The sequence below is a fragment of the Carlito syrichta genome, unplaced genomic scaffold, assembly GCF_000164805.1.
Source record: "Carlito syrichta isolate Samal-C Ts95f unplaced genomic scaffold, Tarsius_syrichta-2.0.1 Scaffold308051, whole genome shotgun sequence".
Lineage (NCBI taxonomy): Eukaryota > Metazoa > Chordata > Mammalia > Primates > Tarsiidae > Carlito > Carlito syrichta.
In genome coordinates, this window is record NW_007252147.1 from 724,937 (window position 1) to 735,538 (window position 10,602).

General features: G+C 41.9%; 1 protein-coding gene across 1 annotated transcript in view; it reads right to left on the bottom strand.

Annotated features, from left to right (window-relative positions):
- MCOLN2 (mucolipin 2) overlaps positions 1-10,602 on the bottom strand; it is a 73,905-nt gene that overhangs the window by 46,285 nt on the left and 17,018 nt on the right. Inside the window, exon 2 of the mRNA XM_008064796.1 lies at positions 4,558-4,717. Within this exon, the coding sequence (XP_008062987.1) occupies positions 4,558-4,710 (153 nt within the window). The 5' untranslated portion in view covers positions 4,711-4,717. The remainder of the gene's footprint in view (positions 1-4,557; positions 4,718-10,602) is intronic.

The following is a 10,602-nucleotide window of genomic DNA, read 5'->3' on the forward strand; positions in this document are numbered from 1 at the left end:
AAGTTGGTGACTATAATACCATTTTATATATAAACAATCTGAAGTCAAGTAATTTAGCCAAATCAGAACACCTAGAAAGTGTCAGAGTGAAGATCTTAACTCAGGTCTGTTTGACTCGAGAACCTATTGGTCTCTCGACCACCTGGCCACACTACCTCTTAAACTGGGATGTTGGCAACTTAATTCTGAAAGCTAGGATATTAGACTTATTCCTCCCACACTCATGGTGAAGCTGAAGAAACACACACAAAAAATCTGAATAGGGAGTGGACAGATTGTTGAAGAAAGCGTTATATAATTTGCTGATATTTGAAGCCACCACTTTATCTGAACTCAAAGTCCATCAACTCAACTTTGGTAATGAGAGGATATAGAGTCATAATCTCTGGTTGTTACCTCCCCTGTCTGGCATCAGAAATAAGGAATATCCTTCATTCTACTGTTCACAGAACAAGCCAAGATCCACAAGTACAGTCCAGCATCTGGGAAGGGTTGGGACTTTCAAAGCATCTCCTAAGGGACACCAACCCTAGGGAGGAAATTGCAAAGCCCCTTTGTTGCTATGACAGAACCAAATTCCTGCAGAGGAAGAGTAAAGAATGATGGTACTGGCCAAATCACTATATTTTTAAAAAGGAGTTGACAGCAAAATGCATTCTAGTTCCACTAACCAGATAGTAGGATTTGCCAAGAATATGATACTAGACAGGAAAAAAAAAATTACCCATGAAGTGTAGTTTGGCAAAGATATTGAGTTTAAGACCTCATTATGAAATCAATGTAGGAGAAAATATTTTGCACCAGGTGAGAACAAGATACCATTCCAATTATGGGCAAAGATTACGGAAGGGAAAGAGTGGAACAAGCAAATGAATGTAGGTGCCTCCCTCAGGATTATAAATTACTGCAGAATGCAGAGTAGGAACTTTTTTTTTAAGTCTCCTTCTCATCAACCCTGATATAATGTCATCTATTCTATGAGACTTGAGGACGGAGCACTAAAAGGAAGAAAAAGAGGAGGAGGGACAGTGGGATTTGATGGAAGGAAACGTATTCAAGAAATCTGCAAAACTGATTAGAAAGGTTCTATAGGAGAACACAAGCTTAATCCTTCCCAATTTGATTAAGGGAGACCAGGTATATCCATATGAAAAGTAAATTATGGGATCCCAGAAATAGTTCATTATTAAATGTAAAATTTGTGGCCAGGAGCCATGGTTCATGCCTGTAATCCCAGCACTTTGGGAGGCAGAGGTGGGGGGATCACTCAAGACCCAGAAGTTCAAGATCAACCTAGGCAACACAGCATGACCTCATCTCTTAAAAAAAAAAAAGTGAAATTCATCATGTAGACAGCAAGGAGTACTAAGGAAAACCACATGCTCCAGTTAAGGCTGGTGGGGAGATGGGATTTCAAATAGCTCCTGCATGGTGAGGAAGAAAAAGACTCCCTCTGGACATGGGGGAATGAATGGGACACAGATCAGAATCATCAGGCTGGCCCATCTGGCTGAAATTTAGGTAGGAAACAGAAGACAAAAACTTGTTGAAAAGACGAGTTGAAGGAGACTACAGAAATCTGTGAATTCCAGGCTAGAGGGTCAAAATTGTCCTCTGTGGGAAGGAGGGTTTTGTAGGAGAGTGACACCATGCAAACTATTCTAAGACAAATGAGCCTGGTGTATATGTAGATAATAAAGGTAGGCATAAAATAAAGGTGAGAAGCAGCCTAATTAACTTAACTATGAGGGGGGACCTCCCCCCAAAAAAACGAAGTTACCTTTTGGAAAGTGGGCCCTTTGTAGCACAGGCCTCCCCCACCAAGTAAGTGTTCTAGGAACTCATCAGCAACAGTGTACGAGCTAGAGTTGTGAGAGGCTGTGTTCAGCTTCAGTGAATTTTTTTTTTTTTTTGGAGATTATTTCAACGCGTTTGTCCATGTCACGATGGGTGATTTATGAGTGCACCTGCCCACCCTGTGCTGAGTGTTCAGCTGTTTTTGAACGAGAAATGGCATGACCCCATGCCCCACCCTCTCTATTCACCCAATCTCACCCCGAGCAACAATCTTTCGTTTCCTCAGATGAAAAAAGTCCTCAAAGGGAAACATAAGGGAAGATGTAAAACAAAAAACGGAAGAAGCCGGGCTTGGTGGCTCAGCCTGTAATCCCGCGCCTTTGGGAGGCTGAGGTGAGTGGATTGCCTGAGCCCGCGGGTTCGAGACCCACCTGGGCAGCGAGACCTCATCTCTACAGTAAATCAAAAAATCAGCCGGGCGTGGTAGCGCATGCCTGTAATTCCGGCTACTTGGAAGGCTGAGACGGAAGGATCGCCGGAACCCAGCAGGTCGAGGCTGCGGTGGCCAGGAGCGGCCACTGCACTCCAGTCTGGGCAACAGAGTAAGACTCCAACTCAAAAAAAAAAAAAAAAAAACAAAACAGAAGAAGCACTAAAAGGCATCAAAATAAACAAGTTCAAAAAGTACTTTGAGCAGAGGTAAAAGCATTTCGATAGGTGTGTTGCATCAGACAGAGAGTACTTTGAAGGTGATATCGAAGTTTAGATATGTAAGAATAAATCACAATTTTTAATAACTAAATTCTGGGGATTTGGAGGTCACCCTCATATATTCCTAGACTGCAAACTTAGAGGACAGGACCTACATCTAGTCATGGTTTGAGAAGACTGCAGACTCCAGAGCCAGACTACCTGGGCTCAAGCCCCAGCACTGCCATTCACTAAGTGAAGGACTGTAAGCCAATAACTTAATTCCCTTCGCTCCAGTTTCTTCACCTGTAAAAAGAGGATTATAACAACCTACCTCACAGGATTGCAATAAGTCAACATACATGAAACACTTATTGGGCCCGGCACATGGCAAACACTCTGGCAAGTGTTAACTTTTAACAGTTCTGGTAATGAATTCACAGCTGTATTTTCTTTTTTTCTTTTTTTTTTTTTTTGAGTTGGAGTCTCACTCTGTCACCCAGACTGGAGTGCAGTGGCCGCTCCCGGCCACCGCAGCCTTGACCTGCTGGGCTCCGGCGATCCTTCCACCTCAGCCTTCCAGGTAGCCGGAATTACAGGCATGCGCTACCATGCCTGGCTGATTTTTTTGATTTATTGTAGAGATGGGGTCTTGCTGCCCAGGCGGGTCTTGAACCCGTGGGCTCAGGCAATCCACTCACCTCAGCCTCCCAAAGGCGCGGGATTACAGGCTGAGCCACCGAGCCCGGCTTACAGCTGTATTTTCAACAAAATGCCCAGCATAGGAGATGCTTCATATATATTTTTAATTAACTAAAAAGGTAAGAGTCTGTGCTAGAGAGAAGATAGTGAGTATGGAAAAACACTAATAGATGCAGTTTTGAAGGAAGAATCAGTAAGATTTAGTAGGTATCAGGACAAAGGGGGTAAGTCAAAGATGGCAATGATATTTTATGCCTGGATAAGTTAGAATTTTAGTAATGTAAATAGGTCAAAAGTTGAAATGGAAGGTGATTTAGCAAGAGAAGAAATTGTGAAGCAATTAAAATTAACTAATTGACAAATGGAGACGTCATTTCTTCTCTTTACAAGTAACGGTAACAATGCATTGATTTTATCAGTTGCCAGAACTAAAGCTTGAAAACCAAGAATGAAAAAAGCTAATAATAAGCATACATATTTAACAACATGCCTGCGTCTCAACCTTGTCTCTTTTGAAGTAATCCGCTTTCTCTAAAACCAGGTGAGCTGGTGCATACACCGTGTCATACAAAGAAAAGCCCTCTATGAACATAGAATAAAGAAGCAACTCTAGTTTTGCTAGGAATCTCTTCTTATTTCTTAAACTACATGGAGGTATTTTCAAAGTATTTATTTTTATGTTCCAGAAGTTAACATGTTTACATATTTCTACATTGGTAACAGAACGTTTTACCAACGAAGCCAAATATCCCAAATCAGTTTAAAAGTCACGTGTTTCACATATAGTTACCCACAGAGAAGCCACTCAAAACTGAACCAGCATCGCAGGCTCAAAAACTGGATGACAACTCTGATGACTGTTTTGATACTGGTAATAAAGTGCTGAACAATATGAACTTAAAAGATCCAAATGTAGATTTTGTAAGCTCCTGATAGTGCCTAGAGGTTAGTATTTACTTAGAGCAGGTTGTTATTGATAAGAGGAAAACTTAGCATTCTGTAAGTCTGAAGACAAAAAACAATGCAGATTTCAAAAGTATACGTGAATGAGATGTATTTGAATAAAGATGAGAGATTTCAAGAACACAAATGTGCCTCACTCAAGTATAGAAACTCCCTCACTACAGAGCTACATTGATCTCGTATTTATAGAAACTGTAAAGAGGTGACCTCATTATCTCTTACTAAAACAAGTTTGTCTTCTAAACTGAACTTCAGTCTACCATCTGTTTTCCAGAGTCAACATAGTTTTACAGTTTTATGAACTTGAGTGTGGACTTTTCAGAACAAAAGTCAAGTACAGAACATGTGAAGACAGCTTCGTCTTGAGGTAAGACAAACATCGAATGAGACAATGATAAAAGTTACCTGTGTGGTGACCATCACTATCTTCAAAATCTGCAAACCAAGTTTCCATGGAATCTGGTGTCTGGCTCGGTATTTTTCACAAGGATTCATGAAGTAAAACTTCAGGTCTTCCCTCAGACAGTCTTCCTTCACCTCAGAATCAAGACGCGCCATTGCATTTCTGCCAAAGAAGATCAATTTTTAAATCCCCAGGACAGCCTGTCCTTCAGAAAGTTCCTGAAAAATACTTCATATTCACATGCTCTGCCTGCTTATACAAACAAAATTCTCATTCCAACCAGTGAAGTCCCTTTCCCTTTAGAAATCTGAAAGTCACCCGAGCCCGCGGGTTCGAGACCCGCCTGGGCAACTTGGCGAGACCTCATCTCTACAGTAAATCAAAAAAATTAGCCAGGCATGGTAGCATGCACCTGTAGTTCCAGCTACTCGGAAGGCTGAGGCAGAAGGATCACCGGAGCCCAGCAGGTCGAGGTTGCGGTGGCCGGGAGCAGCCACTGCACTCTAGTCTGGGCGACAGTGAGACTCCAACTCAAAAAAAAAGAAAGAAATCTGAAAGTCATTCCAGACCCTCCATCACCTACCTCCCTTTCCATTTAACCACTTATGTTGTTCAAAATGGCCACCCTCAAGAATTAAAAAACTGCATCTTAACATATAACCTTCATCCATCATTGGAATGTTAGCCAGAAAAGTGCATGTTTGGGCTTGTGTGAATATGTGTGTGTATGCGTGAGTTGTGTGCAAGTGTGTGTTTGAACAAAAACCTGATGGGACGCTTTCATGACATTACAGAAATTATAATTGTATGTAATTGTAATTGTATGAAATTACAGAAATTTAGTATAGACTAATAAAATTAGATTGCTATGAAAGTAGAGGATGTTTGTTCTATAGATTTGTACTGAGAGAAGGATTATGTCCCCTTTTTCGGATAAAATAAAAGTGGTTATAAGATTCCAAAATATAAATAGCTTTAAAAAGTTAAAATTGCATCTATTTATACCTAGATATTTGCCACCTTGTATTAGGAAACTGTTGCTTTTTCTATTTCAAGGACTCTGGACTCAAGAATGGGCATGTGACTCAAAATAGTCTTTAAAAAGCCAACAGACATCGTCACAGGACTGTCATTATAACTGATGGGAGAGATATGGTCTTTCCACTAAATAGTCCCCAAAGTGGAGTGTGCAAAGCAATTCATTCGGAGTATAAAAATATTAGTGCTTCTGTTTATTCTTTGTCTTAAAAACTGAAAAACTGAACTCTATTAATAATTAATGTAACAAATATATATACATATAATAATTAATATAACATATAATAGACAACATAATTATATAACGTAAAAAATATATTTTATATTATAAAGGGGGACTCAAAAAAACTGGAATTTATTTATTAAAAAGTGTATTTTTCTCTCACTTTTTTTTTTTTTTTTTGAGTTGTCTCACTCTGTCATCCAGGCTGGAGCGCAGTGGCATGCTCTCTGGCGATCCTTCTGCCTCAACCTCCCAAGTAGCTGGAACTACAAGCACACGCTACAACACCCAGCTAATTTTTTATTTATTGTAGAGACAAGGTCTCACCAAGTTGCCCAGGCTGGTCTATTCTTACATGTTTAAACTTCAGTCACCTTCCAAGTATCCTCCGTTTGATGCAATACACCGATCAAGATGCTTTTTCCACTGCTCAAAACGGTTTTTGAACTCATCCATTTTGATGCCTTTTAGTGCTTTTGTCATTTTTTGTTTTACCTCTTCTATGTGGGCAAAACATTTCCCTTTGAGGGTTTTTTTTTATCCAAGGGAACACAAAAACATCACTCAGGGTGAGATTGGGTGAATAGGAAGGATGGGGAATGGGAGTCATGCCATGTTTGGTCAAAAAGTGCTGAACACTCATCACCATGTGGGTACGTTGTCATGGTGGAAGAACCAGTCACCTGTTTGTCACAACTTGGGGTGTTTCTTCTACAAATCATGACACAACCTTCTCAAAACTTCCACACACAAAAAAACAACTTTGACCGTTTGATCCAGAGGAAAAAATTCTGAGTACTACAAGGGGCCTGCGCTCTAAAAAATAATTCTGGGTTTTTGGGGTCTCTCCTTGTACAATACATATAAGAGTAATATATAGAAGCATATCATTTATAAAGAAATATTCATATTGGGAAGACTATATTCAACTTTCACTGCTGGGTATATAATCAACAAAGTTTGAAGATCATAGACTTCAAGCATCGGCTGTGAGTCTGGAGTTTTTAAAATCCATCTAGCCACCAAGGAAGAGCTTGCCAGAGACGGGCTAACACAGATGAGCAGACAAGAGATAGACACTAAGCCTAATGACAATATTTGAGTTCCTGGATCCAGCTCTTCCTGAAGCTACCCATCCCAAGACTTTCCATTTGAGGCAGTAAATATGCTTTGGGGCTTAAGCCACTCTGAGTTAGATTTCTTGACGCAGGTCTAAGTGTCTTGATGATACGTTTAATGAATTAATTCTGGTAAATTAAGCTAATCCTTCAAGTTACTCAAATTTTCATAATTGGGGGTCATTTTTAGGGAAAGTATCTTTTTACCGGAAATATCTAAATCACAAATGTTTATACTGACTTACGATCTGTGTTATTTGCCTTGAACTACCAAGTTTAAAAGAAGCCCAAAAGGATTGGCCACTTTAAGGCTTATACTCAGTTGTTAATAATTTACTATTCCTAAATTGATTCTTAGCTCCGGCTTCCAGAATCAATGGACTGGGCCATTCAGAACTATGTTAGAGCTAGAGAGAAAGGAAGGAAGGAGGGAAGAAAGGGAGGGAAAAGTGCTAGATACAATACACAATTCTTCCGGGGCTTGGGCATGGGGAAGTACACTGAAAAGACTGGAGAGACTTAAGAGTTAGCTGTGGTGGTTCAAGCCTGTAATTCCAGCACTTGGGGAGGAGACGGCAGGGAGACTGCTTGAGCCTAGGAGTCTGAGAGCAACCAACAACAACAACAACAAGAAAAATTAGCCAGGCATGGTGGCACACACCTGTAGTCCCAGCGACTGGGGAGGCTGAGGTGGAAGGATTGCCTGGGTCCAGGAGGGCGAGGGTGCAGTAAGCCATGAACATGCCACTGCACTCTAACCTGGGCGATAGAGTGAGACCCCAACTGGAAGAAAAAGAAAAGACAGAAGAGTTAAGAAAGCAGGGACTCCCGCCTCAGGGATACCTGGAGAAGTAGGAGTCTGCTGCCATTCACATACACTCAGGCTTTGGTTCTGTGGCCCCCGGACAGGAACATGGGAGCCAAGACTCAAGGCTCAAAGCAATCTATGATCTGATAGGAGATCACCCTCACATTCAGACAGGTGTCCCAAAGGGCCACCCTCTCAGGAAAACAACCAGCATTGAAACTGCCTGTCCCCAAACACCTAAGAGTACAAAGAAGGCCAGAGTGGCTTTAAATAAAAAGAAGAAAGTGAAATAAAAAAACAGACCCACCTGAGAAAGAATGACCATACACCAGGCCATATCAAACGAGGCCCATAAACCTTTGAACCTCACACCTGAGGGAGCCAAGGAACTTCAAACTGTGAACTTGCTTGGTCCCGGGGCTCCCAGACTGTAACTACCTTTGTAGTCCAGAAAGCACACACGGACCTCTCCAGGGATTCATCTAGGACTTGGGATGCTCTAACAAATAACTTGCAGAACACAGTGACAAGCAGGTAGTTAACTATAACTAAGCACACAAGGAAACAAAGTAGCATGAAACTGACTCTTAGAAACAGACAACAGACAGACCTAAGTATACTGGAATTAGACACATTAGCAAATAACTATGCCGACCATCTGTGATTACAGTATAGACACACGCTGGTTTTCATCCAGAGCTTCTGGATTATGACTCCCATCCCCCTTGTTATAATGCTGGGATCTTTTAGGCCTCAAGAGCAGGCCTTAGAAAACGGAATCTTTGTCAGGAGCGGTGGCTCACACTTGTCATCCCAGCAATTTGGGAGGTCGAGGTGAGGGGATTGACCAAGTCCAGAGGATCAAGACCAGCCCGGACAACTTGGCAAGACCTTGTCTCTACAATAAATCAAAAAATTAGCCAGGCATGATGTCACATGCCTGTAGTTCCAGCTACTTGGAAAGCTGAAGCAGGAGGATCGCCTAAGACCAGCAGTTCGAGGCTGCAGTGACCATGAGCATGATGTCACTGCACTCCAGCCTGGGCAACAGAGTGAGACTCCAACTCAAAAAGAAAAAGGAATTTTCTGCTCTCCTCACTGCTGCTCCTTTTTTCCCCCAAACCAGGAAACTTCTCCACCTTTCTGTCTTGGAGCTGGACATAAAGAAATAGTCTAATCTACCTTGCCGGATTGTAGGTCACGGGACCCCCATACCAAAAGGAGTCCTATTCCAGCCTCTGGAGAATGGAATGCCACCCAGAGAAGCCCAGAAGAATCTGAACAGACGGACCTTGTTGGGTTCCCCCACTGGGTCTATTAGTATTCAGTTATGCCCTTTTGTCCAATCACATTTCTAGAAGGTTGTCAATCATAAAGTCCCCATAAAAGGCCTCAAGAGGGCAAGGTTCAGAGAGTTTCCAGATGGCCGAATACCTGGAGGAGTCTGGAGGGTAGTGGACCCCTTTCCCATACCTTACCCTATGCCCCTCTTCATCTGTTTCCTTTGCAATATTTTTTATAATAAGCTAATAAATATATGTGTTTCCCTGAGTTCTGCGAGTCACTTTCACAAATTAATCAAACCCAAAGACAGATCACGGAAACTCTAACTTGAAGTCGGAAATCAGACGTTCTGGAGGCCCAAGACATGCGACTGCTGCCTGAAGCGAGGCTGTCTTGGGGACATAAAGAAATAGTCTAATCTGCTATGGGATCTGACACCATCTCCAGGTAGATAGTGTCAGAACAGAACTGAGTTGAGGACACCCAGCTGGTGTCCGCTGCAGAACTGATGGCTTGTTGGTAGGGAGAAGTCGCCACACATCTGGTCATAGAAGTTTTCCGTGTTGATTGTTGTGGTGTGCAGTTTGTGTGTTTTGGGTTGATTGCTGTGGCTTGCAGTTTGTGTGTTTGGGTTTTCTTCCCCCTCACACATACCATCTTTAAAGACAAACAATATGGGTAAAAATATCTATAAGAAAAACTTTGAAAAAACAATAAAAAGTCAACGACCACAATGAGTCTCATTTCAACAGATTGTGAAGACTAGAAGTGTGTTTGTCCTGAGCCTGCTGGAGTTACCGCTTCATTCAATCTGACCAATTTAATGAGCACGTACTCTGTGAAGCAAGCACCCTGCTGGGTGCTCAAGACACACAGCAGAGCAGTTTCCCTGAATGTCACGAGCTCGGCGTCCAGTAGGAGAGGCAGACTTGCCAAAGTATAATTAGCAAACAGCTCAGTGAATGCTGTGAGCGAAATGTAGAAAGCATTATGGAAGCAGAGCTCTGACTCTGGGGAGAGGGTAGCAGAGAGTTGGTGGGAAAACCCCTAGCAGTCATAATACACAGTGTGGTGATTGGTCTTGTTAAAACAGGCATTTCCTGTTAAGAAGGTGGCATCTTAACTGTGCCTGAGAGCAACATCCTCCAACATAAACTTTAAGATCTCCAAGGACATGCCTCTAAGAAGCCCTTGAGGGCACGTTTAAACAATACAGTGTGTCCCCTACATACAAACCTTCAAGTTGCAAACTTTCAAAGATGTAAATGTGTGTTTGTATGTATTCTCTCCACCAGGTGGCAGTATAACCTGTTAAATATATACAGTACTCTAGTCCACTGTGTTAGTTGGGTACCTAGGCTAACTTTGCTGGACTTACAAATGCACTCTCAGAATAGAAGTCATTTGTATGTTGGAAACAGGCTGAATTTAGTTCATCACCCTCACTTTAGTGGAACCATGTTGCCAAGATATTCGTCCTGCTGATTAACAATACATTTAATAAAATAAAAAGAACATATGCCGGGCTCGGTGGCTCAGCCTGTCATCCCGCGCCTTTGGGAGGCTGAGGTGAGTG